The sequence below is a fragment of the Charadrius vociferus genome, unplaced genomic scaffold, assembly GCF_000708025.1.
Source record: "Charadrius vociferus isolate BGI_N301 unplaced genomic scaffold, ASM70802v2 scaffold163, whole genome shotgun sequence".
Taxonomy (NCBI): Eukaryota; Metazoa; Chordata; class Aves; order Charadriiformes; family Charadriidae; genus Charadrius; species Charadrius vociferus.
The window spans coordinates 17,364,129-17,391,254 of NW_009648332.1; the positions used below are offsets into that span (position 1 = coordinate 17,364,129).

Consider the following 27,126-nt stretch of genomic DNA (forward strand, 5'->3'; position numbering starts at 1 on the left):
GGTGGGGGACCAATATCTCAAAGTATTATGTGCCCTCAGAAAAACCATACAGAGAAAAGGACAACAATGCTATAATTAGGACACCAGTGTTTTGCATTATTAGAGCTTATTTTCTTCTTTAAATTTCAGTCGAATTAGTGCGCAAATGTTCTGGAGATTCAATACTCATTAGGGAAATTAAAAGTCCTTGTGGGGGAACAAAGGCTAGACATAGTGAAATGAATAAGGAAAGGAAAAACTGAAGCTGAATAACCAGTAAAACCTACTGACAGCGTGGAACAAGCTGTCATGGGACATAAAGGTCCAAGGCTTTTGGCAGATAGCTAGTCTAGATGAGTTAATTTTTTTTCCTTAGCACTGGAAGCTGCACAACCTTCAAAAGCACAATGGAGACTTAGCTCCATTTGTGTTAAAGAAAGTTAACATACAACAAAACTGTTTAATAGAGAAAGATTCATGTATACCATCTGTTTTTGTAATGTATAAAGCAAGATAAAAAGAGACAATTGCCTATAAGTGAAGCATCTGACCAATTGTTCTCTCAAACCACAACCAGGACTCGAATCCTTCAGAATTCCTTGGTCTGCAAACAGCACACAGGATCTTTGTCAGAGCTAAGCTTAACGTCAGTGGCCCTATGATATAAAGTTACATTCAGATGCCTCTGATTTGCAACAACTTCAGCATTCAAAACATAACTCAAGTTGGACATTCGCTGACATGCGTAAATCAAGTAAACAGCTGCTTTGACCCCCTGTCTCTCAGTACAGACATTTGCAGGATGAAGGAACGAGACATGCTATTTTAGGTGACTCTTCAAACTAACAGGTCAGAGACCTGGAGATTATTCCCACTGCATTCTCAGATCAACTGCGTGGTGGGGGGAGGCTCTTACACATCAAACAACAGCATTATACTGCTGTTCTAAAAATAACCTTAACATTTAATCATCTGCCCTGCACAGTCACTTTCAAACTAACCCACATTATACCCAGTTGCAGACAATAGCCATACTGATGCTTATAGAGATACTAAGTGACTCTGTCAGACTTAAATCAGGAATGTGACTAACTCCCGCTCTGACTCACTGCACCAGGAAGACAGGAAAGTTTTCTGTGAACATCAACACAAAAGAAAAAGCCCAAACAGTTACAGCTCCCACTGAGGAGTTTAGTTTAAACAAAGAGTTTGTTTAATTATTCATGCATCCTTTTAATCTGTCAGCATCTAGTCAAGGACAATACCATCTGTCTGCAATGCCTTAGTGAAGGTAACAGAAACAAAACAGTTAGAAGAGAGCTGTGTGAATTTTCAAATAGTGACAATGAAGTAATTTCTTAATGTACTCGCTTTATTGCAAAATTACCAGAACTAATGCCTTCTACTGATTTCTTTCTATAACACTAAAACAATGCTTATTCTGCTGGATTAACCACCGGAGGTACGTGTATTCTTCATTTCTCTAAATATGGAGATTTAGCATCAGAAATAGAAAGTTAGTCTTAAAGTGCAATGGCTTTGTTTGTTTTCTTTTTTCAGCTCTGAGGATGAGAATGGCCAAGCTGGGGAAAAAGGTGATTTAACACTTGTAATGACATGGAAGTAAAATTTACTACTCAAAGCAGAATAAGACTGAGAAGAGTTTCTTCAACACACTTTTTTTTTTTTTGGATCATAATGCTTGTTTTGCTCCTGTTTTATGCATCTGAGTTATTTCGCCCTCTGCATAATCCAGTGGACTTTTAGATTTGACCAACTGCCACATACACACAAATCACATCCTGGATTTTGCTCAAAGTAGTGGAAAGTTACCCAAGAACATAGATGCAAGTGTATATCCAAGTAAGAGGACATGTGCATACCTGTTCCCACAATCAGGAATACGTTGTTGCTATATACACAGAGCAAATAAACACCCATCTCCATGGAAATTCATAGGACGTTGTTTCACTTCAAAGTGTGCCAATCTGTCTGATTTTGATTGAAAATGCCATCCCAGCATTTTTCTGGTAAAAGCATTGGTTAATAAAAAACTAACCATGACAGATAGGAGCAGGAAGAAATGTAAATACAAGAGCTGGTTTCCAAGCATATCACCTTGGCCAAAATTGAAAGCATTCCTTTTTAAGTGACAGCAAAACAAACCAAAAACAGTAAAGTCAGTGTTTAAATATTTAGCCACCTTCTAGAGCTCCGCAGTCCACCCCTCCTTCTATTTTATATAGTATAGCCACCCTCAGACTCTGCTCTCTTCCCCAGGCCACATCCATGCTGCCACACATAACCTCACAGATCAATCCTGTGCCTAACACTATGAACAGCCTGACCTCCCAAGCATGGTTTCACCTCCTCGCTTGCTGCAGAAAGCCCTGCTTTTCCAGGAAACTGGTTGCCAGACAGGCAGTGCCTGTCCAGCAAAAAACAAAACCAAAAAAACCCCAAACCCCCCAAAAAAGCCACAAAAAAACTGCTTAGTATACAGGTTTCAGCTGGCCAGGGAAGCTAGAATTAGTATTTCTGATAGGAGGCTTGCACTCAGTTGCCAATGGCTTGTCCTGCAGCTACACCAGAAGGTCTGTTGTAGGTGCAGCCACTGCTGGACACGGCTCTCCAGCAAGGTCCAAGGCTCCAACCAAGGAGCAGGCTATTTCTTTCCATATTAGGGAGGAGCTAAAGGCCCTTAAAGCCATAAGGTACAATTACACCTAGAAAAATCACATGCAAGTCAGATTTTCCCTGCAAGAACTATGTACTGGAAAAAAGTGCCTACTTGTAATAGCACTACATTCTTATATTCAAATCAATATGATAGCTTTATTTTAGTAGGTCTTAGCCTGGTTTGAATCACTAAACAGATAAAGCTCAGGTTGTGTTATTCTAGTATAACTGACTCAAACTATGCACCAGCAAAATACAACCATAAGTTTTTGCTGGTTTTTCCTTCAAGGCAGGAAATTGAAGCTACTACCTCATACTGAGGCACGATGGTAGTAATAGCTGACTTGTAGCCTCTAAACTCTTGGTGGCTCCCAGTCTGAAGTGGGTAATAATCTCAAATTCTTGGACTTGTCAGAGATGGTTACCTGGAGTGTGGAATAGTAGATAAGAACAAATAAATTTAACTATATTACACTTCCTCTATGTCTATCCTGTTCTTTTTGTTTGTTTTAATAATGTGGGGGGGTTTTCCCCGCCTTTTGTTTCTTCTGTTATTTGTTTGATTCCGAGACCAGCAGCAGGAGTTACCTTCAACTCTTTTGAGAATTGTAAAAATAATTAAAAAAAGGTTCTTACCAGGATACACCAAAAAATGAGAGAGTAGGAGAGTGATATGAAGCAGTCACGAGCAGTTTTTCTAACAGCAGCATATTGCTACGGACACTCATCCCCTACCTTCCTTTACTCTGCACTACTAAACTTAAACAATCTGGAAAAGGGGGCAAAAATGCTCCTGCCAACATAGTATTATTCAAAGCAGTTTAAAAGAAAGGAGACTGAAAAGAGACTTCACAATAGTAAATGCATAGTAAATCTACAGGTGAAATTGACTACGGATACATGAAAAGTAATGCGAAAAAAAACCCCACAACTCTAACCACACACGGCACAAGATGTAGCTGTTAAGTTGGTGTTATGAGCCTCTTGGCTAGTAAGCAGAACACCTTGGTATTATTTTAGACAGTCCTCTGAAAATATCAACTTCATGCTCAGAAGCCATGAAAATGAAGAGAGCTCTAGGATTCAGGGAAAGCATGGAAAACAAATCAAAACACAGCTGTGGCATAGCACTTCATATTTACAACATAAGTAGTAGATATTGGTCACCCCATCTCTGAAGAGACAAATGGAGAAGGGTAATGAAGATTATCAGAAGTGCGAAATGGCTAAATACAGCAGCAGTCATACAGGGAAAAAACACGAGAGGCCTAGAGAACTGTGATTAAGTCAGGAAGGTAAAAACTAAATACACATCATTAAACAACGATATCAAAAAGCAAGCTTAAAACAAAAAACAAGAAGCACTTTCTCACAATGAGTAAGTAAATGGGAGAGCAGAAGCATTACAAAAGCATTAACAGATTATTTTTTTTTTCCCAACAATTCATTGCATACTTCGTAGATAAAATCCAATCACTGCAAAAGTTCACGGTCCAGCTGCAGTTTCTAGTTCAGGACACCCTTGCACAGATTCTGGCAAGGATCAAGGAGATCTTGCTAGGAGAGAAAAACATCACTGCAGTCTTTTTACACAACTCTTGCTCCAAGCACTCATTACTACCACTTCTGGAGACAATACTGGGCTTGGTAGACCTCTGCTTTGCCATGTGGCAATTCTGATGTTGCATATATTAAAACTATTCAGTTTATGCCAGATGAATCTGAACTGTCCCTCACTAATGCACTAGCCATGTAGCAGCATTGATAGCAGATCATTAGTTTGGAGGAAGAGACAAAATGGAGCATTCAAGAGTTGTCTGCTGCTGGGAAGCAGGGATGTTCATCATCCAAGTGCTGCAGCCCCAGAGCTTTCCCACATCCCGTATCAACAAGAACAGAATTACAAGGCAGCAAATCATCTTTTTCACATGTCAGTACATATGCCATGCAAAATTCCAATTCGTCATTAAAACCGAATGAATTCTGAGGTCCAGCAAGACAAAAGTCTCTCTGAAAGAAAGCCAAAGCTGGAGTCCTCCTTAGTGCAGTACCATTTGTCCAGGATGACTATCATAGATAGCTGGTTCAGTGTGACACACGTTCAGCTTTTGTGGTTTGCAATATGTAAAGTCACTTTTGCACAGCACGAGGAGGACCAGCAGAAGCTATACAGGGGCTGAATTAGCTCATGTACAAGCTAAAATAGATGGTACCAAGCATGTTCTGAAGCACTTGTCCTGTGCTGATTCTGCTGTGCCACTCCCTCAGGTGAATGCAACATCATCTCCTTCACACATAACCCTTAGAGAAGCTGGGATCAGACTGATCTGAGCAAAGAATTTCTCAGCATTACTAGCAGACCATCCCTCTTAACCATCCTTCTGCTCACTTGGAGTCTTTCTTACTTCATCCTGCAATGAAGGTCTAAAGCCACTGAGATTGCAGTTTTTCCTTGATGATTACCATTCATCCTAAGTTATTTGGAAAGGGACGTATCCATGTAGAGCAGTTTACACACATGGCAAAAGAAAATAGGCCATAACCGTTCTAACAAAAGCTTAAGCATGGACATCAAGTAAACACCCATTTCATAATGTCTACATGTATGAATTGGCTTGAATTTAAAGATCAAGTTTCTTAATCAAGCTTGAGAATTTTTCTGATTAGTTCATCTAGAAACACCTCCTGTTTTGGACATCCTTTACATGTCTCAATCTCTCACTGACAGAGTAAAGAAAGCAAGGAAAATAAAAATGCCGTTATTTGAACAAGAGCGCCACATAGCGTTAGAAACCATGATGGAAACCAGAAGCCAGGCAATCTCTAGCCTTCCCAAACCTGCGAGAAGGAAAGAGACGGGCATTATTACACTGAATATGAAGTCTCCCCATTTCTGTGTTTGACAAAACAGAGAATAGTGTAGCAATTCAGTGTAAGGAAGAGAAACAAAGCACACCTGTCCTTAGTTCATTCTGCAGCCTGCATGTCAGCTAGCAAAAAAAAATTATTTCAAGTAAAGCAAAGTAGCGGTGAATTCCATCGCATTTGAGCTATTTGCACCAGTTAGTTTTCATTCAAAACATATGAAAGAAACATGATTTGTAGTTAAGTCAAGAGCAGATGACCAGTATTTGGAGGCTGAACCTAACAATCAAAACAGTAAACTACTTGTGACTGGAACATTTGCCTGTCTAGAAGCACCCAAAAAGAAATATGCTGATGTTGATTTGTCATCACAAGTTTAATCTGAAAGTAAAACAGAACACTGAAACCTTCTTGATCTCTTCTTATGAAGAAGTTCCCTTTACTTCAGTGGGATTCCTTTATGAAGCAAAACAATGGGAATTTTCTTCTATACAATATTTTATCATTCAAGAAAAAAAAAAAAAATATATACCACAGTCATCATTCTCTCTAGAACCAAACTGCCTGTCACTTATTTTCCCGCTGGTATCAAACAATTCCATATAGTTTTTTCTTCTTTTCCTCAAAGGAGTATACCAGAAATTTTTACACATTGCTTTCTCTTACTAGTCATGCAGGAAGAGGGTGGGGTAGTGGTATAAACAAACATTGCACAAAATTAACATGTCTTTCCATCAAATAAGTTACAGTACTGCACATAAGGCCTCACATAAACTATGCAATATTGCTAGCACTAGGAAGGAACAAGTTATCCAAAGACAAACTGACAATTTTGTCAACTTTAAAGATGTATTAGATGTGGAACAAGGTTTTTTGTTTGCTCCCCCCCCCCTCTTATTGGGGAAAAACAAACTCTGCATTACAGGAAGAAACTATTTTAACATTGTTTCAATAAGAGGTTCTCCAGGAAGCATTTAGAGAGCTTTAATTTATAAAACAACATTCACAAAGAAAAGAGACAATCCGTTTTGCTGCTAGGCAAGACTATTCTTTTCTAGTTTCTATTTGATAGTGTTTTCACCTTACTAAAAGACAAAAACTTTTATTAAGATATTCACATTCATGTTTTAAAAACCCTGCATTCATTGTCACATGCAAATAAAGCAACACACAGCATAGCTATTGCATTACAGAAAGAATCTGGCATTAACTTTAAGTTAAAAAGACATCAGTTGTGCCTAGGTTGAGAGATTTTCTTCTATAAACTCATGGTATATGAAAGAGTCCCCCAAAACTTTAGCACTAGATGGGCCTGTAATTCCCAGGCTTTTGAGATCAGAGATCTCTAAAAAACCCACAAACCCACACAATTAGCCATATACTTCTTGCCCTTCAGCTCGGATTTTGCCATATTTCTTCGTAGTCCTCTTTTCTCAATCTGCACATGATTTCTCCAGATTCCAGGAGGAAGCAGGGGTGATTCAACTTACACTCACTCGCATTCTGCTGCTGCTGACAAATGCTGTTACAGCTAAATCAGTTACTTGAACAGCCAAAAAGAAGATCACTGACCACAAACTTGTAGCTTTCTGAATACGAGTTGTCCCTGCAACGGGTTGCATTGTGATTTGGGGAGATGGAGGATGAAACAGAAACAGACTGACGGCTTTAGTAAATGGAGAGAACCACTACCTGACCCACACGTATGAGTATGTTAGAGCTGGCCATCAGGTAGTAGAGAGATGTTGCTATAAAGTCTATACCAAGCCAGGCCTCACTATTTACTATTCTATCCAATACTCCAACACCTTTATTCCCAGATAGCTTAATAGCCCTAGGCTGAAGACATATTTTGAAGCATTACAACTAAAAATCGATACTTTCCAGTATCAAGAATGAAGTGTGGAAGCAAACTGATTAGAGCCGCAAAAAACAAGTGCAAAGCACTGTACTGCGTGGCATATTAAAGGTTCATATATTGAGATAAATCTTTTGTTGACCAAAAAAAAAAAAAAATGCCTTCCCATATTCTCATAAAGACAGTTCCAGCTCCTAGATATGCCAGCTCAAAAGACTCTCACTTAACAGAAGTTGCTTTTCCTGAAGTCAAACCAACTGCTAATCTACATTTCACTTAATAGTGCAAATACTACTGCAACATTCCTGAGCAACTATTTTCACTTTCATTTAAGCATCAAGTGGCATAAATCCATATTATTCACACAGAAAAATAATTCAGAAGACACAAGCAACCAAAGACAGCAAAACACAGAAATCCATACACACAGAAAGGTTCTTCCTGTTTGAGTTTTGGATAAGTATAACTAGTTTTAACACACTTATATTGCAAACATGTTTTCTCTTTACAGTTTAGAAGCACTGAGGGGGACAGGACAGAACGGTATTTTGAGCAAGGCAAATGATGGTTTCACTAGAGGACTGAAGTTCCCAAACTCATATGCTTGTGTAAATATACTGCTCTTAGAGCAGAGAGAGTATTTTTTGCATTTAACTGCAAAGATAGACAACAGCATTTAGCTCATGCATCAACCTGCATTTTTGACAGTTTTTCACTAAGGCTTGGTTTAGTTGTTTTTTTTAAATACGCAAAACTGTCATAAGCAGGAAGTTATCACATCACATGCCATTAGAACACAGTAAAGTGAACAGATATGATAAGATTCTGGATCAATCTTTCCGGTTTTTCCAATAACATTCACAAAAAGTTTAGGGAATTGACTATCAAAACAGCATTTTCAGCACAACTCAGTCTTCTTAACCTATAAGCTTCAATCAAGTTAATTACTGCACTTAAAAGATATAGACTTCATTCCTTACTCAGGCAAAGACTCCCATTAAAAGTCCCATCAGAAGACAGCTTTTGCAGAACTGCAGCATCCTTCTATAGATTTGAATTCAAGTTCTCTCTAACACCAAGCATGACGCACATGTGCTATTATTCTTCAATTACGTCTTCGGGGAGACGTTGAGGGAAAATTTGTAATAGAAAGCATTCCTTGCAAGTTCTTCAACTGCACAATATTTGATCACAAAATTCTCAATTACTTATTTCATATTTGGTTGACTGCTGCCAGAAAGGCAATGAGGAATACTATATTTCCACAGACGTAGATGGTTAACACAATCTGTTTAAACAGACGACCCTGCAAGAGAAGGGGGAGAAACGCCATAGAAGTGTCAGTCTTTTTATTGGTTTAAATAAAGAATCATCTCATCTCATAGTAGTTACTTACAAAATTCTGACTTACCTCTGCTTCTGCAGATGTGAGTGATTGCAGTATCTGTACTCTATCATCCTCTATCAGTTCAACTGTTAGTGGGAATGGGGGGGAAAAAAGTTAAGTCTGCTCTTAAGAGGAAGGGTTTTGGTTTGGTTTTTTTTTTTTCCACTTTTAAACTGAAGAAGTCTTGATTCTGTGATTAAATAACTAAGTCTTACACAGTATCAAATTTGAAAAGCATTTGGAAGTCTCATTTGACATTTCATGACCTGTACTATCATGTTCACAGCACAAATGAAAAATTATTCTGGAGCTGATCTAGAAAAAGTAACTTCTGGACAATGAAGTGGCAAAACATTTTGTCTCTTGCTAGAGTGAATCACCAAAACACTGAGTTCTGAGCTGAACAAAGCATTCATTTGATCTAAAACCTTTTCCTTTTCATCTTAAGATAACTAGACTTCATTAAGAACTATTTTCCATTAGCCAACACAAGAACAGTCTTGTTCAAACATTTTGGGTCCATTTCTCTATTTCTAGGAAGTAATTACTGCAGTTAATTTAAATTCACATCTTTTATAATCACCCCTTCTCCATGTGCCACCTTACACAGCCTCTTAACTAATCATGCTTCTTCAATTCTGCAGATGTCTCATCTCTGCCTTAGACAGTCATTTACACGTGCACAGTCACCTCCTCTCAGTGACACCAACCAGTGAAGCTAAGAATTTCCAGTGAAGTTAGTACCAGTCTCTTCACTAGACATAGTGGAGTCAGAATCACCTTCATTCCCCTGTTCATTCAAAATTGCAGGCATTTGTGCTCAAGTTTCTGATCATTTTGCTTATGCAAAAACAGCCATTCACATTAGCATTTTGTCACAATAAAATGCAGACTAAATCTGCATGAATTAACCTGGACTTTACCTACCCATCTGGGATCAAAATCATGGCAAACAGTGATAGATTCTTGGAAAATACTTACGCATTTCAGTCTGCCCCTATGAACTGTGGTTTGAAAAATAAGAGGCTACTATCTAAAACGTCACAAAAACAATTTTTCTAGAACACTTTAGTATTGAAAACTGCTTTAGTTCCATATTTGTACAGAAGATACGACATCATTATTCCAGAGTTACTACCTTTCAGCTTCCAAGTTAGAGGCCAAAGAACACCTCCTGAAATCCAATCTACTCAATCAGTTCCATCCCCCCCGCCCCAAATCTTCAGCAAGCAAGGTAACAACAGGAGTTTTGTTGAGTTTGTACCTTTACGTACGAGACAGTAGCTGTGTATTTCCAGAAGAACATCAATACTGACATGCCAAGCTACAAAACCAATCATCGTATAGGTGTCCCATGGGTCTGGTAGGTCAAGTGCTGGTAGATCCATTCCCAAGAACATAGTCACCACTAGTCAGTAAAAACAAGATAAAAAGACGCTGAGAGTGCTGTGTCAGGGTAATAAAAAATGCTTTCAACACCTTCAGCAATAGATTTCCCACGAACGGCCTATAGCTGCTTGAAGAATGAGGTTAAATGCAGCTAAAAGCTTTTAATTTTTTGGCAGTGTGAAGGGAAAGACGGGGAGGAAAGGAGAAGGCCAAGACAGTGTTCATCTTGTTCAGTATATTATCACATCCCAGTCAGGCAGACGCTAACATTTGCAACTCTACCAACAAGAACACAGTCACCACAATGTTTGTGCTTAAGTTGCCTGTGGAAACTTGTCACCATTAACAGAATTAAGCCCAGCTTCTGGTTCTGTAAGCAAGTTTCCTCTCCTCCATTAAATAACAATGAACTATGTTACCGTAAGAACACTATTCTCAAGTCTTCCTCATTACAGAGATCTTTCAGATTTGTCTGCAGCCTCTTTAGTTTTATGTAGTTACTTTTTCTCCCTAAAGCTATACCCAATGGCCACTTAAAACCTACACAGAAGATGGCCAGCAAGAAAAAAAAAATCTTCAGAGATGCCTGGACTGGACATCCACAGATGTTTTAGATGAGCAGTAGCCCAGACAATGAACATAGTTCTTTTAAATTACTTAAAAGGGAGTTACAACTGTTATTCCTACTCACCAGCTAGTATTCTAGCTGTTGTACCAGTACTCCAGTGAAACCAGTTGAACAATTGCCTCCTACAAAACAATGCAAAGCATTTTATTGATTACTTAGTTTGGTGAAATAAAAAAATAAGAGAACATTCTTACAACTTTAACAACATCTTTTCAATGTAAAAATATTTTTTAAAGAAACAGGTATATATAATTACTGTGGCTGTAACTTAATGAGTTAGTTGTGAGTACCTTGGTGCATGACGAGATGGTCTGAAACCTGCCATAAGTGGTTGAAAGATTGTCAGAGCCATCACGGTACAGCCGAGATAGGGATGAAAACCTGCTTGCTAAACACAGGACACCTTTCTTTAATATCATATCTATATAAAGATACAGAAAAAAATACCAAAAAAATTTATAATTTTATTTATGCTTGAATTAGGAAGTTACAATGGTGGAGCAGCACTGTGTTTAGACTGGCAGAGGCAACAGGCCACAGTAAGCTGCCCTGCGACTGGATGGAGATTGTTCTCCTTGGCAGCATGAGACACTGGTAAGTCCGCCCAGGGTTTGTCCCACCTTTTTGCTGTATTTAGAAATTCTACCAGCTGAAGAACAGAGCTCAATATGCCTGTAGAAGCTATGCTCCAAGTTCTTCATCCTCAACCCTGTATCTTCAGAAGAGGCCTATTTCGTAACTTCTCCCAGAACCGGTACTCTCACTTTATCTGTTTTAATCTTAAACCTAAAACACTTTATTCAATTTCCCTAGCTCATTCTTCTCCCACCTTTATTTCAGATACTCTCTAGACTTTCCAGTTTCTGATATCACCTTGCACCAAATATTATACAGGCAAAAGCAACAGGTATACAATCTCTATCTAATGTTCTAGATTAAGCTTAATCACTGCATAGTTATGTAAATCCAAGTTCATAACAAAACTTATTCCCAGCAGGTTTACCATGTTAACAAGTCATAAGTCAGCTGTCCCATCCTCACTTCCCTCCCAAATTCAAGTTCTCCAAGGAAATGGGAAGACAACTGATTTAGTACAGAAAGAAACTGTGAGGAAGGACTTTATTTGGGAGAAAGAGGAAGGAAGGAGAGTACTGGAGTTTTTCAGTTGTAGTTAAAGGAGGGAATATTCCTCTTCAGCGTTGCCAGGATTTGAAGTCAGCCTATTTAAGGACAGCTTTCACAGCAATTTCCTCAGCTATAGTTGTAACATGTTAGTCATCAGTGGACCTCCTTCTCGTTCATTTGGTCCAACATTTACATCTGAGTTAACAAACAAAACAAAAGCACACACTTACTTGGCTCCAACCTCCACGGTATATAAAAGGCAACACAAAAGAAATGCTTGTGATCGTGACTGTGGTCAACATAAGCAATCGATGCACCTAGAAAAGTTAAGTTTGCCTTTAGAACTTCTACGGCTTTCTTAATACACCATTAAAATACATTTAACAGATTATAGTTAAAGATGTTCCTAGTGTCCTCTTTAGGCTTTGTTTTTACTAGTAAAGTAGGTGTACTTCTGATACATAATTGTTCCGTATTTTAAGATTAAAGAAAGACAAAAATCCCACCAAGTTTAATCTCCTATTCCTTGGATCGAGTAGGTTAATAGTTCTGCTTACAATAAAGCTAGAAAACACAGCTGGAGATATGGGGAGATTTTACCCACCTGAAACCACATCTCCTTTCCAAACAGGAATGAATGAGACCAGACAGGTTTGAAGAATCGTGCAACAATAACACCAATGCTAACTGTGGTAATCCAAGCAATAAACATTAATGCTCCTGAAAATTGAAAAAAAAAAAACAAAAACAAACAAACCACAAGTTAAACACAAGTAATTAAGTTGCATAGGAATACAGCTTCAAAGACTGTAGTAGTTTAGTCCGTACACACATGGTCAGAATTTACCAGTGAGAAGTTTTTCATCACCTGGTTCAGACTACAACTTTACAGCATTTATCTTTCTAGAGGGCAGAAACATCCGTATAAAAGATAATCACACTATCCCCACACAGCACAACAGAGCAGCTCTGGCTACTATGCATTTCATACGTGCCAGTACAGTCAGTACATACTGGTGAGAGATGCAGTTCTGTCACCAACTTAGACGTCAGAGGATGAAAGGTGACATTTCTTACAATCTGTTTGACAAAGAATGAGTGATAGTTCTGTCATAGGCCTGCTTTAAAATCCAGTATCGTGAGAAAAAAAATCTCATTAATTTCAATGGCTCCAGGCTCTCAGTTGAGGGGTTTCTCATTTCAAATAGAATTAAACCAATAACACAACTAGAATAAATTAAACCAGAGAGAAAGATGTAAACAGAAACAAGTCCTGATTATAAATTTAAGGGAGAAGGTTCATTTTCTGGAGGAAAAAGAATCTTGTAACACTGTTCTTGAAATGAAAAATTAGTAATAACTTTACTCTGTCTTCACAGTTTCAAATCTTGCTAGCCAACAGTATATATAATGAGTGCCAGAAAGATAAGAGGAAATACCTACTCTGCAATAATGAAGAAAACTTAACTCTCCAGTCTCAGCAAGCCTAGAACCAGGAGACAAAACTATAAGTTACAGCTTACCATGAGCCTTGATAAGTCGTGGGGACCGGGAACCTCCAATATCTTGAGGAAGGCCTGTGACATTGTATATTCCATTGGTGATCAGAGGCTGACGATGATGTTTGTGTATTCGTCCACCTAAGCAGTGACATAAAGCGGTTTATTTATGGCTGATGAAAGCCACTGCACTTGTAAGTGTGCCCACTCCTTATTTATGAATGCAAGCCCTGTTGCGATCACTAAGCATAATCAAACAAACTGAATTTCTGACACACAATACGGTAAGAACCCAGGATGTCATCTACGCTGTCTTGCATACTTAATGTACAAGAACCAACTCACCCCTCTACAGAAATTAGCTTTCCCCATTACACGCACAAGACATGAAGAATAATTCCCTTTGATGCTAGTCTCCATTTCAAAAAGATGCAGCCAGCTCTGAAGAAGCTAACAGTTCCTAGCATCAAGTGGGCATACAAAACACATATATGAGCAAGTTTACCATAACTTCCAAAATCAAACCCATGATCCAGAGAAGCAGTAAGAATAACTGGACTAAGTGCCTCAAACTTGGAAACCTTAGTTCAGATACTAGTTCTTAGCTAAGCCGTATCTTACATAAGGATTACTAACTCATTTAGAGCTGTTCAAAGAAAATCAACCATATGCAAGTCGTTTACCTTCACTAGTTTCCCCATCTGCCAGGAAGATGTAGTAACTGGCATCCAGATTAAATCTCCCTTTATAAGTAGGAAGACGAATACTCCTTCTAAAAGAACACTGAAGAACACCATCCACAAGCCTCCAGGACACATCTTCAAGGGCATTCTGTGAAACAGGAGAGATTTAATACCCAGTCTTTCTAGACTGGCAGAGTAACTGGCTTAAAAGTAACCCTGCAAAAGACAGGAGTGTCACTGGTGCACAAAGAAAGAATGGCAACAATTGGGGGTGGGGTGGTGTGGGGAATAAAGATCTCTTGCATACGAACTTAGAAGGTATGTCAGTAAGTCAACACACCAACATACGGGCTGGATCTATTACCACCCATTTTTCCAGCTTATAACAACAATCTCCCCCTTTCCTTCCAACCTTTAACCTATGATATATCAATTGCAGCACTAGCAAGGGGACAGAGTAATAATGGGCACAAAATTCCTCAATAGAGTAAGCTCCCACAACATGACTTATTAGAAATTAAATTTAGACTTCTAGAGGTAACATTTACTAGGAAGTAAAAGCCCAACCAACCTCACCTTAAAGAAGTATGAATGCACCTTACTATCTACAGCTGCTGTGCAAAATGAAAGCATAAAGCAGCAGCATACCATTCATTACTTCAAACCTACATTTGTGGAAGTGTCTTAGCTGTTTTCAAATGTACCTCTGAATCCAAAATGGGAGGACTTCGCCCCTTCAGATAGGCAGTGCTTACATGAACACGGTGGTCCTCATTAATGCATAGATATGCATCATCACCACCCTGGAGAATTTAAGAGATAAAGATATTTATAGCCCAATAAAACCCACTACTGGCAGTCTCCAAAAGCTCTTTGATTTAATATATGCAACAAGACCTGAGACAGATTTCTCTAGCTGTCAAGCTATTATTTCCCAGCTTTCAAACACTTCATGATTACAGAGGAACCACATTAAGTCAAACAGATGACACATAGTAAGGCACATGATGATTTATGCTTCCCGCTGCCCCTTCCCCCCAAGGATAACAACCATATTATCAGAAGTTTCTTTAATTATTTAGAATTTGCTAAATTACCCAGAGAAGACAAAGATGGATGCTGATGTTATTTAAAAAAAACCCTCTTTAGTTAAAAGTTGGTTTTCCTCATAGCTGTAAAGACAAAGTAGTGTTAAGAACCAAGTGTTCTTGCACTGGGGACATGAATATAAACAGCGTCTCCTTTGTGCAACAGTCGGTTTATGGATTATGTGTTTGTCAACAGCATCATTCCTTCACTTTAACACCAATTAGAAGAAAAAAAAAAAAATAATCTCTAAGCGCTTTAAGATTGAATGGAGTCACTCCTGTACAATGATAAAATGCAAATGGTTTTCAGAAACATAGCAACTCAACTTCTGACCGGTGAGGGGTTCTGGCTAGATAACAAAGATTGATCCACCCAGGAATTCCAGTCAGCTACTGTGCAGACAGGTTAGACTCTGCTAAGACAAATATCCACAGGGAAATTCTACTGTAAATAGTCAGTAAGCTAAAAGTCAGTGAGCTAAAACTGAATATCCACCTATAAAAAGCAACCTGTGCTTCAGCACTATGGGAGAGAAGTTACTTTGTGTGACATCTAACAGCATTTCAGTTTTCCATATGCATGTCTTTCTAGAGTACCATTCAAACTTTACTGAGATCACAAAAGCAACGGAAGAACTAGAACAGGACACTCACCATCCACTGGTCATAGGACAATGCAAATGCTAAATATCCTTCACTTGGACCACTCATTTCAATAAATACTGAATTCTTCTCTTGTTGGAAGGACAGAAAAAAACAGGAAGCACTCTCAGGATCACAGTTTGAAGGGTTCCTAATGCAGAACTTCGTACTTCCACAACCTGATGCATTAAACTAGACAATTAAGCAAACAAACAAGTCATAAGCAATGAGTTTCCCCTCTTCTTCCTCCCTTTCTACCCCATTCTAGAAGAAACCACACAAAGAACAGCAAAGAAACATCATCTGTGTCTACATACCCACCTCTTAACCCACCCCTACAATTACCCAAGGACTAGTAGATAAAATGGTGGCAAGTTCCAAGCTGTATTTTTACTCAAGTTGAATTTTCACTTTAAAGACATTATAATAGAAAAACTTTGAAAAGAAAGTAAAAACTTTAGAGAAACTTCCTGTGGTTTTATTTTTAGAGAGGTAATATCAGCTGTAGGATGAGGGGGAAAAGGGGAAGACCAGCTTTTCGTTTCCTTTCTAAAGTAGCAACTCCACTGATACACAATGAGAAAATACATGGATTAGAAGTCACACTTATTCTGGATCAAATAGTCATGCTTGCTCAATCCATTCAAGAGTCAGTAATGGAAGTCAGTAACACATATTAACTCATAAAATGAAGTTTCTGAGCTTGCAGTTACTAAACGGGAAGTTACTAGTCAAGACCAGAGCTAGTCTTTTCCCCTCTCTCTTCCCAGGTATGCGTAATATTTTCTGACCATGAAGTTCTAAATGTTCTATCATCTTTCTGACCTGTGTGCAGTGTAACAACATTCAACACAAGTTCAGGCAACTCAACTAACACAACAGGGTAGCTGTCTCTGTTCTTGGTCTCCAATATCCAAGTTACTCACCCTTTCTGTCAACAGGCTGTATTAATGCGATTTCATTAAATTCTATTGATCACAAGCATTAAAGATAGCATTATTTAGGTTTATAATTACTCACTGGTTTTGATAAGGAGGAAACCAGGTGTGAAGTTGATACAACCTCTGATGTTGCATGCAAGGGTGTTGTTGGGGACTGTACATTAGGCTGAGAAACAATGGGACCAGGAATCTTCACCCAGAAAGTCTTGTATTTCTTCACAACTGTAGCTCTTAAAAACATCAGACAGTCATTACTATATACATTAACAGCTAATTGATACATTAAAAAAAAAAAAAAGAAAGAAAGAAAAAGGAAAAGCTTCTATAGTTTTTTCAAGTTATTTGTAAAACACCCATCTTCACACAGAGCTCTACCACTTTAGGGATTAAAGTGGGAAAATATCTGGAATTTCAGTGGAAATTCAATTTTAAAAACATACTACTGCATGCTCTGCTGGATATAAGAAACTTTCATGACTGTGGCACAGATTACAACCTCAGAGAAGAGTTGCATAGATTTCATCCATTAGTTCCCAAAAAGCTAGCAGTATAACAGGAGGGTATACACACCATTTTGTTACGTACAAGCACAGAAAAAGATTCTTAACACTGTACATTACAGGCATGAGAAGTGAGCAGTTAACCAGAAATACTAAAGAAATCAATCTCCAAATCCCCTTCTACTCTCCCCACAAAAAAAAAAAAAAAATACTAAAAAAAAAAAAATAAAACTAATCATCTCCAGGTTTTCCCTAAACAACAAGTGCCTGCATTAATTTAGACTCTGTAGCGAGCAAGAGGTGTCAACTTTTCTCACCATTAGTCCAAGGATACTTTTCAGTTGCTGGCCAATATTTGACACAGAGAATGGTATAGGTTTACCTTACTTGCATCTTAATAAACTAGAACTAATATTAGATTTACTTACAGAAACTGTACACGTTTTGGTGCATCTCCAGGAGCAATCCAATAAACTTTTACGTATTTCTTTTTTGCTTTACTTGTGTGACTGACAGCTGAATTCTGAAAACACACACACATCAAGAGTTACACAGTGGATACGCATCAAGGAGATTTCAGCTAACAATCACATGCTGCAGCTAAATCCTAAACAGACACCGCATCAGACACTGCACAGACCTAGTCCAACTGGCTTTTCCCCCATCAGTCACGGTCAAAAGATGAAGTCTATCACTGAAACTTGCACATACAAACTTTAAGGCTAAAAGGAACAACTAGAGGTCTTTCAATCCAGAAGACTCCAGTGATGAGACAGAGGTTCCTGCAGCGTTAATGCAGAAATGGTGTGATAATGCTCCTTTTTTTGGATAGTAAGAGCATGAAGGGACAGTGCAATGACTGCACAGAGAGAATAGAACTAGTATTCCAGAGGACAAAACCCAAAAGCAGTCTTGGGGTCAGAGAGCTATTTGCACAAGATAAACAGATCAGACAGAGCACTGAACTAAGTCCTCAGAGCACAGAGGGCACAGCCCAGACATCCCCATGGCTTTACAGCACTGATGAATGTATTAATTGGACACCACTGGGGGGCAGGTGGTAGTAGTGGAGAAGAAAAAAAAAAGACAACACTAAAAAACCATCTAGGCAGATTGAGAACTTTGTCCACGCCAGCTCAGAATGTTCAAAAAGCAGGTTACTGTAGCACTAGTCAGAGTTCGCATCTCTTGCACATGAGGCAGAATCAATTTATCCAAAACAGATATTGAAGACTGATCTACCCTGTTACTAAGAAGTCTCCATTATCAGTAACCAACAGAGCAATGCTAAAGACAATAGCCTATCATAGTGTTTGTTTTCCACAATAAGCAATCTAAACTTTCTTTGCTGTAAGATGTTTTCTCTGTGCTTAGCAAGCATGGAAAATGATGGGTAACTCTCCTCTTCAAAACAAATTGAGGATGCCCTCCTCTTTTTAATATTAAGTACAATAACCAGGCATCCATTACATTAATTGTGCACAAGTAAAAAATCATGTTACGAATGCTGCATCTTCCTGCAGCAGTCAATAGCCTTCTACCAACAGCACAGTTTAAATGGCTTATAAGCATAGTCTGAAAGAGTTGCAGTGACCACAATGCCTCTATACTGTGTTAGACCAATTTCCCGAGAGACTTACTGAGCTCAAAGATTGCGTAATTTAGCTCTGTCCTATTACAGATGCAGTCTAGTACAAACACCTTGGTACCTGCTGTCCCATTTTAAGACACCAGACTATACCTTGGTACGGCCACATGTCAGCAGCTGAGAAAGTCTCCGGTCAACTAACATGAAAGAACCAACTGCAGGGCCATCCAGGTGTTCTGCATCCCGGGCTTGTATGAAAAATCCTTCAAAATCTGGTCCAAACAGATGAACTGAAGCAAGGAAGAAAATAAAAGGAAGTTGAAATATTCTCCAAAGGAAGAAGGAAATAGTTTAACAGAGACCACCAGAAGTTCATTTTACAAATACTGAATGACTGCTAAAGGAATCACCTGAACAAGATTCAGCTGCTTAGATCTAGTACAGCTAACACACTACAACACAAAGAAACAAATTAAAGGCTTCAGCTTTAACTGACACAATACCTTCTATGTTGTCCCCTGGTTTAAATTCAGTCCCATTCACTGTAATGGTGTGCTCAGGTGACAGTTGCGGAGAGCTACCATGACAGGGTATCATGCTAGTGCAGGCTTCTCTTACTTTTCCACTGGGATAGCCATCCACAGATGCATAGAAGCAAATAAATATCCAAACAGCAAAAGCAAGGCCAGGCAGCTCCATCTATATAAAGTAAGAGTTACAGGCAATTAAATACAATAAACATTTACATTACATGTCACCAGTCATCTTTAGAAGAGTCAGCTGAATACTAAAATTTAAAAACACATTTAAAACAAAAGCATGCATGAGAACACACCATTCTCAGCTGCAGAAGCTAAAAGTAATGTCTACTTCTGACAACTGCCAGGCTTTGCAAGAATGGTCACAGATAGCATGTTTCAGGCCATCAAGACTATAGGTAGTAGATAGATCCTTCATTCCACTGGATGGATTATTTCTCTCAGTGAATTTTGACATCACTTTTTAAATTTCTTTCGCTTACGCCTCTCCTACTCTCTCTCTCAAAAAAAAAAAAAAAAAAAATCACATCCCTTGAACATGTGCACAGGAGAGAAGGATCCTAAAACATGTTTTCATTGATTTATAAAGGTCCACAGTACTAAGAAACTATATAGCTAGTATCAAGCCCACTCTTTTATTAATCATAGCTCCAAGTTGTGCATCATTACAGACTGCCTTTTGTTTCCACAACTTGTGTCTATTTCTTCACATATGACAAATAATTCCCAGGTAACAAGTTCTCCTTTCCACAGGGAAACTAAAGTTGCCAAATGTCAGAAATAGATTTTATACGTGCAAAAGAGTGGGAATTTGATATTAAGATTTAGACAAATAAATATGTAAGTTTGTTGCAGACAAGCACAAGACTTTTCTTTTGAACTCGTCCTTTGGGATATTGGACCACCAGACAATCAGTCAAACAATATCACTGCTTGTCACACTCTTGTTAAGGGAACAGCAGAAATGAAAAACGTGTGGTAGTAGGACTAAAGAGCATAAAACAGTTATATGAACCCCTAATCCCAGCATTCATCATATAATGTTTTGCTCCATCACAATACTGTTTTCAAAAAAGCTGTGGTAATTGTTTCGCTACTCAGTAGCATGCAGGGTTTGCAGTTGTATCATTGTTTACAGAAAGCCTTAGCCAACAAGAAAAAGCGTGTCCAACAGGCCAGGAGAACATAGATAAACTTCCTTTCAATCCTTAGACACAAGAAGTGGGTTATCGGCTCTAGAGGAACATATACCAGGCAAGTAGGTCTGCCTTCTGGAAGAGGCATGCCCGTTTTGCACGAAGTGATAAGAAGTATCAGGTTCTGAAGTTCCCTGACAACATGCATGGATATAAAGATAAGAAAGGCACAGAGCCATTTCAGACTGAACTCTGATACCTAAAAAGCCGTCAAACGAAGACAAGGCATGCCATTAGTCTTACACACTCTCTAAGAGTCATCAATATTAACTTTTCCAAATTTCTCATACATTCAGTGCTAAAAATCCACAATATCCAGGATGATGCCAGATTTGTACTTCAACATAAGAGCTCCTCGGCAACTTTACATCAGTAAACAGAAGAAAATCAGAAGGGTGAGCGTGTTGAACAGTTACATTTCAGGAACTAGAAAAAAACAACACTCAACTCCTTGCAAGTATTCAAGACAACATTAAGATAATATCTTTAACTTCTCATTAAAGTAAGCCTTTCTTTCTAGTTCCAATACGTGTCCAAACTGTCACAAATCAAAACGTGATTTTATGAATAAGTTAAGGAAGCCTATAGAAAGCTAAAAACTATGGTTCGGTACAATGGTGGCATTAAAGTAGCTTTTATATGTACCAGTGAAATCTTCAAAACAAGTTGCTGCCAGAAGAGATAAGACTGCATACCGCAGAGACAAGAAAAAGAGTTGGTTAGTACTCTAGTTTAAGTAGCAGAGGATGTGGTAGGGATTTAAAACGAAACAAGAAATATTCTTTGGCAGACTCAACCAACTCAAAAGCTGACAGAAGAGAAAGAAGAAGCAGCAGAGATTAAAAAAATGAAAAAGGCCAAAACCTGAAAGAAGTTTTGTACTGAAGAGCAATTTTTTAAAACATTTTTTTATTTTTTAAACAGGGTTAACTGTAGAAGAGCAGTCTTCTCTATGCATATTCAACAGAGGGCTAGATCCTATAAAGAATAGTAATTTCCATATTAAAATTTAGCCTTCCTCAAACAACACATTTAATCTGAAAATACATTGTATACTCTACGTTCTCCACTTACACATTAAAAGAGGCAGAAGGAAGATAGGAAGCACTCTTATAAGTCATTCTGTGGTTAAAGATTCATTTTGTATTTTTAGGAAAATATCTCCTAAAGTGTTATTGTACACAGAAGAGTACAATAGGCCAACATTCTAAATAAGTCAAACTTTAAGAAATTATTCCTGAACTTCAGATTAAAGAACTTTGAACTTTAACTCAAATACCAGAGTAAACCCCTTTGTATAACACAGTAGAACTTCATATTTTTAAAATGTAGTTTGGAATAGCTCAAAATAGAAGTTTACAATCACTCATCTGCTGCCCCTAATTCAGCTAGGACCTCACTGTGCCTCCCTACCCCCTTTTGCAACATGCACACCCCCTCTCAGCCTTCAGTCAAGACATGTTCAAAAGAAGCCTCCTACCATCCACAACAAGCAAGACAGACATGGACACAAAATCTGAATATGCAGGAAGGAAGAGGGGAAATCCAAGAGATGCCCAGAATTTCCTTGTATAAGCACGTTAAGATGTCTCCTTCAGCTCTAAAAAAGTACCTGTTACAAGAGCACAAAACAGTACATCATGCCCTCGCGAATGATACTCTGACAAGAGAAGCAAAAAGTGAGTTAGTCTGGAAAGCTGAGGACATACCATTGGTACTTCAAAAATTGTTCAGTTTTCAAGAAAAAAAAAAAAAACAACCAACAACGCAGCACCTAAGGAAGATACCTAGATCCAGCAATAACCAATTCTGAGAGGGGACAAGACAAAGTATCTTTATACTCAGACTGAAGATCTATAAGCAATTATATCCATCCTCAGCCACACATTTGCACAACAGGTCGTCTGTTTTGCTAAACAAAAAAAAACCCTAACCAAACAACAACAAAAGTCAGACACCATCAGGCTGACTCTGACATAAAAGTCATTCCGATATAAATCAGATACCTCTTCTTCTAAAAAAATTACACGGCTTCCTCTTTTCTCTGATTAGAGTTCTACAGCCACAGTAGTGTTATTTCCCTCCAAGTGATGTTGTCTAAAAATGCAGTCATTCCTGACATTTAGCATGTCATATATACCACAATGCAGAACGGTTATTTAGAATTAGAACTAGCTTTAAAAGTTTAATTAATCACACACAGGTAAAGGAATCAAAGTCTGTAGTAAGTGAACGTACAATAAACTGTGGAATATGTGACACTTTTTTCTGACACTCTTTGCAGGAAAAACAGAGGAAGACAACTAAACCTCACAACTACATAGCCCAAACAGAAAGCATTAGCATTAATGCCATGGAAAGGATTTGTTACAGAGAGGTTAGGTTCAGGAAAGCTGAAGTGTGATACATGAATCACACTTAACCTCACCACAAAAGAATAAATGCCTTTTAAGGAATAAAGTAAAAATAATAACAGTTTTCTACCTATATCAAGAAGGATCTGAGAGACCGATCAAAGTTATCACATCTTACAGAACTGTTACTCATTGTTATTCTACTTTTCCCAGCAATCACAGCTGAAAAAACACAGTTAATTTGTGTTCTAATAAAGATGAATCAGCAGATCTCTGCAAGATCGCCTTTTGTAGATAAGATCAACATAACACTGCATCAAAACCTTAAGTCACCAAGTATTGCCACTAAAGCTAGATTCAAAATGAAAAGCTATGTTAACTCAAGTTTTGAGGTGTGTAAACTGTGGAACTGCCTGTTATTACCCATAGCATTTGAAAAAACTCTCTGTTTCCACTATAGCTTATTATAAATTGTAGATTTGTCCTTCTTGACAGATTTTGCTTCCAAGTTGCATTAACAAGCTTTGGCCATAGTGGCTTATTTGTAACCCTTTGAAATACAACTACTCATTGGTGACAGCTTACGAATTAGCAGACAGTCACGTTCCCTGTAGTGAAGAGGAATAATTGACTTCAGGACTGAAGCATAATTATGTTAAAAATCATAAAGGCTAATTCCTGCAGCATTTTTCAACTGGCAATTCTCCAGCGTTTTTATTAACTTACTATCTTTTGAACAGCCTGGAAGAACAACAAGCAGTTTAAGGATTTCTGCACTATCCAGTGATTTGTTTTCCAAGATAAATGCATTACACTGAAATGCTTGTGTTTAACAAAGGGCCTGAGAGTACATATTATCTCCTTCCTCTATCCTGCCTGCATACCAGCTGCACACCATGCCTTAGCATGCATCAGTAAATGCCCCAGTCAAGGTTACAAGGATGTGCTGCAGAGCATACTAGCTCCATAGTCAGGACATGATCACATAGCATTGATTGTTTATTTTACTTAGTCTTGTACTATGCATAGGCTTTTCAATATGTTATATATGACCAAAGACAGTATAAGATCCAGGAGTCCTTTCTCTACAAACAGCTCATACCACATCGTTACAGTATAAGACAGTTATTCAAACCAGCATGTTTTATACCTTTATTTAGACTGGAAAAAAATACTTCAATACTCATTAGTTTCAAGCATGACTGGGGAAAAAAAAAAAAAATTATTATTCCCTCTTTCACTCTCCCTACTTATATCTTCAGTATAATACATAACTCGCACTCCCTGGCAGGAAAGAAAGCTTCAGAACAAGTTTATTCAAAGAAACGTCATCATTACTTGCAATTCTAATGGTGTTTCAAATATCATGTAACTTTTGTAGGAGAGGGAGGGAGGGAGAGAATTGTGTACCCGAAGCCATTTATAATAAAGCCCCCTAATTAACAGAAAGCCAAAAAATATGGAGTGACAGTCATCTTCTCATCACCCTTGCCAAACTTGGACAAAACGCTTTAGAAAGAAGTTAAGCTTTTCCAAGGAAGCTAAGTAATCAGAATGTCTGTTAATATTTCATATGGAACTTGATTATAACTGTAAAATCCAATTTCATACAGAGATTACGCAATACTGACAGTTGACTTGTAAAGTAATCTGAGTAACCAGTCAAGCATTTCTTGAGCCATACTACCAAGTTATTTCATATGTTTGTTGGGCAGGTTAGAACTCAAGACAGAAATAGAGCTTTTTTTGTTAGAGCACCCTTTTTTGGGAACTCGCATTGCAGACAACCCACCAGAAATTTAGAGTAAAGTCATGGAGTAAAGTCATGTAGAAAAATCAGAACAGGGATCCCAAAGGTACTCCATGTGTGGCCAGCTATTCCAACAGTAGTGGGATGCAGAACAGTCATTTAAAATAAGAGGCAGCCAAAGAAAAGCTGACAACCTACAACGGACATTCTTGGAAAAGCGACCTAGAAACAAACGTTTCAGTTACCATGAATGGAGATTCTTCATACCCATAGTGGACCATTATAAGACAATCACCTCTGTGATGATTCAAACAGTAATGGTTAAAGGCCAGAGTAATTATCTGTGGCATAACCTCAAGAGATTCTATCTGGCAAGGAAGACTGCAAAGAGAAAGACAAGTTTCCTCATAATAGTAGCTACCAGCTTCTCTAAAGTTTCAGTGCAACACAACTACACTGGTCTGAACATTTAGAATTTATCATCCCATTTATTCAGAAGTTATCTCCTTCTTCTCCCAAGGAGGGAGGAGGAAAGAATAAGAAATGGTTGGAAAAATACGAGTACTACAATTTTGGGAAGAGAATCTTTAAAAGCCTGAACCAATCATACAAAATTTTAGTGGGAATCTTTTTGTGATATTTAGTGCACATGGGAATATATTCTCCTGATTAAAACTCAGGATCTTACAGTAACTGGATTTGGATAAATGGAGAGCCACAAGTTACTCCCTTCTGTGTTGAGAAAACTACAGTCCCTGCGGGTATCAATAGCTAAGAAAGCCCCAGTAGCCTAATTCCTCAAGAGCACAATGTTCACACACAAACCTTTTTTTTTTGTTTGTTTCTTTTTCAAACCTGTTTCTTTTCACAGAAATTATCTTCTTTCAGCTGGTTAGCAGAACTTCATTAGCTGCAGAGTATGAGATCTAAAACTAGTTTCAGAGAGGAAGAGGAGATGGGAGGAGGGGCAATGCAAACATACTACCAATTCAAAGGTACAAAAACTATCATAGCCAGAACTTTTCTCCTGCTGAGCACCATCAGACAAGAGGGCAAGCAGAAAACAAAAGAGCTTTTTAACAGAAGCTCTATTAACAGAAGGCGTTTAAGACATGTCTCTTCAGAAATATACTCTCACAAAACAAAAGTGGACAGCCTTGCTGTCCAAGAGTCAACCTTCTCTCTCAGTTTAGAAGAGCAGCTTAGGTTAACTTCTCCTGCTCATATCACAATAGCTGGACTGAACAAGGGCAGAAAACAAGTAGTGTTCACATTCACAATAACTCATTACTTTTAAATACAAACACACATACACACCCTCCACACCCACAAGATGAAAAAACATACACACCTCAGCCTCTTGGTCTTTCTACTCAGGAAACATTCAGAGAAAACTTCAAGGCTTTTGTGTCTCAAAATGAATTTTTAGAACGGTTTAAGTATAGGTACTTACCTTATAGCCAGTCCTTCTGTTACAGTGACCAAGTCTGAGTAAAATTGCCATTTGCTTTCCACTTAAGACAATTTATATTACATTGTAACCTCTTCTATTTGCCTTGGATCTAACAGTATTAACTTTTATCATACACAGGATCAGAGGAAGTTTGTCTGAAAGAAGAAACAGTGCACACACAAAAAAGGAAACATTTATAAGAGCATTCTTTACTTCAGGCACACATTTTACACTGCTTGCCAAGCTAAGCCGATAAGAACCTACACTTCAGCTGAAGTGCATGAAGTTGTAATGAAACACTGACTCTGCAGCTTCCTTGACTTTGTCAAAGATGCCCTTCCACAAGTCTCAGGGAGTTTCATATTAAGTAACTATTTAATTATCTTCTACTGCCTTGCAGGGGGGACGGACCCAACCCAAAAACAAAGAAGCCACAACTTTTGATAACGTCTTCCTCAAAGCACAAGCTGGTACAAATTTGCAGCATGATTTTAAAGTTTGTTATGCATTTACTCCCTATCAAAGAGATGCTTTCTTTTAGAAGAGGGATAAGCAATCTTAAAAAGGAGTATACGTTTGCCTTTTCTTCTATATAACCCATGAAGAATGAGCAAGAGGTAAGGATTTCGCCCTGTTGTTTACTTTGATTAATTAACTTTCTGTTAGGCAGCTGCTCTTGCCTATAATCTTTAAGGCCTCAACCCTGCAAACTTTTATCTATATGAAGAACCTAAAGTCGCAGGCTGACCTAAAAATGACATCGTTTGTTACCCAAACAAACAAATCCAACTACAGGATCAGCACATTTACTGTAACAGTTACCATATAGCCATATCCTATGCACATTAATGAAGGAAAGAAAATAAAGTATTATTCACATAACATTAAGAAGCAAGCAAGAGGAACATGGTTGGTGTGGCTTCCAGATAAAATAAGCCATAGTTTACCTTTACTCATTAAGGCAAGCAGGCTTAAGAGCTTTC

At 38.2% G+C, this 27,126-nt stretch overlaps 2 protein-coding genes across 2 annotated transcripts in view; one reads left to right on the plus strand and one right to left on the minus strand.

The window, feature by feature from the left end:
- The window catches only part of PALMD (palmdelphin), a 28,116-nt gene extending 26,433 nt beyond the window's left edge, over window positions 1–1,683 (plus strand). Inside the window, exon 8 of the mRNA XM_009884763.1 lies at window positions 1,540–1,683. Within this exon, the coding sequence (XP_009883065.1) occupies window positions 1,540–1,583 (44 nt within the window). The 3' untranslated portion in view covers window positions 1,584–1,683. The remainder of the gene's footprint in view (window positions 1–1,539) is intronic.
- Window positions 1,684–8,594: 6,911 nt separating this feature from the next.
- FRRS1 (ferric-chelate reductase 1) lies at window positions 8,595–26,194 on the minus strand. Its single transcript, XM_009884764.1, has 17 exons — window positions 26,144–26,194; window positions 21,232–21,273; window positions 19,355–19,550; window positions 19,005–19,141; window positions 17,692–17,786; window positions 16,843–16,993; window positions 15,835–16,014; window positions 14,797–14,895; window positions 14,093–14,240; window positions 13,434–13,550; window positions 12,515–12,630; window positions 12,141–12,227; window positions 11,076–11,173; window positions 10,849–10,907; window positions 10,033–10,176; window positions 8,793–8,854; window positions 8,595–8,687 (listed from the first exon to the last, which is right to left on the minus strand). Exons 1-17 carry the CDS (start codon window positions 26,192–26,194, stop codon window positions 8,595–8,597), a joined length of 1,875 nt encoding a protein of 624 aa, XP_009883066.1.
- Window positions 26,195–27,126: the final 932 nt, after the last annotated feature.

Coding starts and splice junctions, on each gene's coding strand:
- FRRS1 (XM_009884764.1), bottom strand. CDS start 26,194: ATGGCAATTTTACTCAGACTTGGTCACTGTAACAGAAGGACTGGCTAT. Junction 11,174..12,140: donor ACCGTGGAGGTTGGAGCCAA/GTAAGTGTGTGC, acceptor TCCTGTGTTTAG/CAAGCAGGTTTTCATCCCTA. Junction 8,855..10,032: donor CTACTGTCTCGTACGTAAAG/GTACAAACTCAA, acceptor TCCCACTAACAG/TTGAACTGATAGAGGATGAT.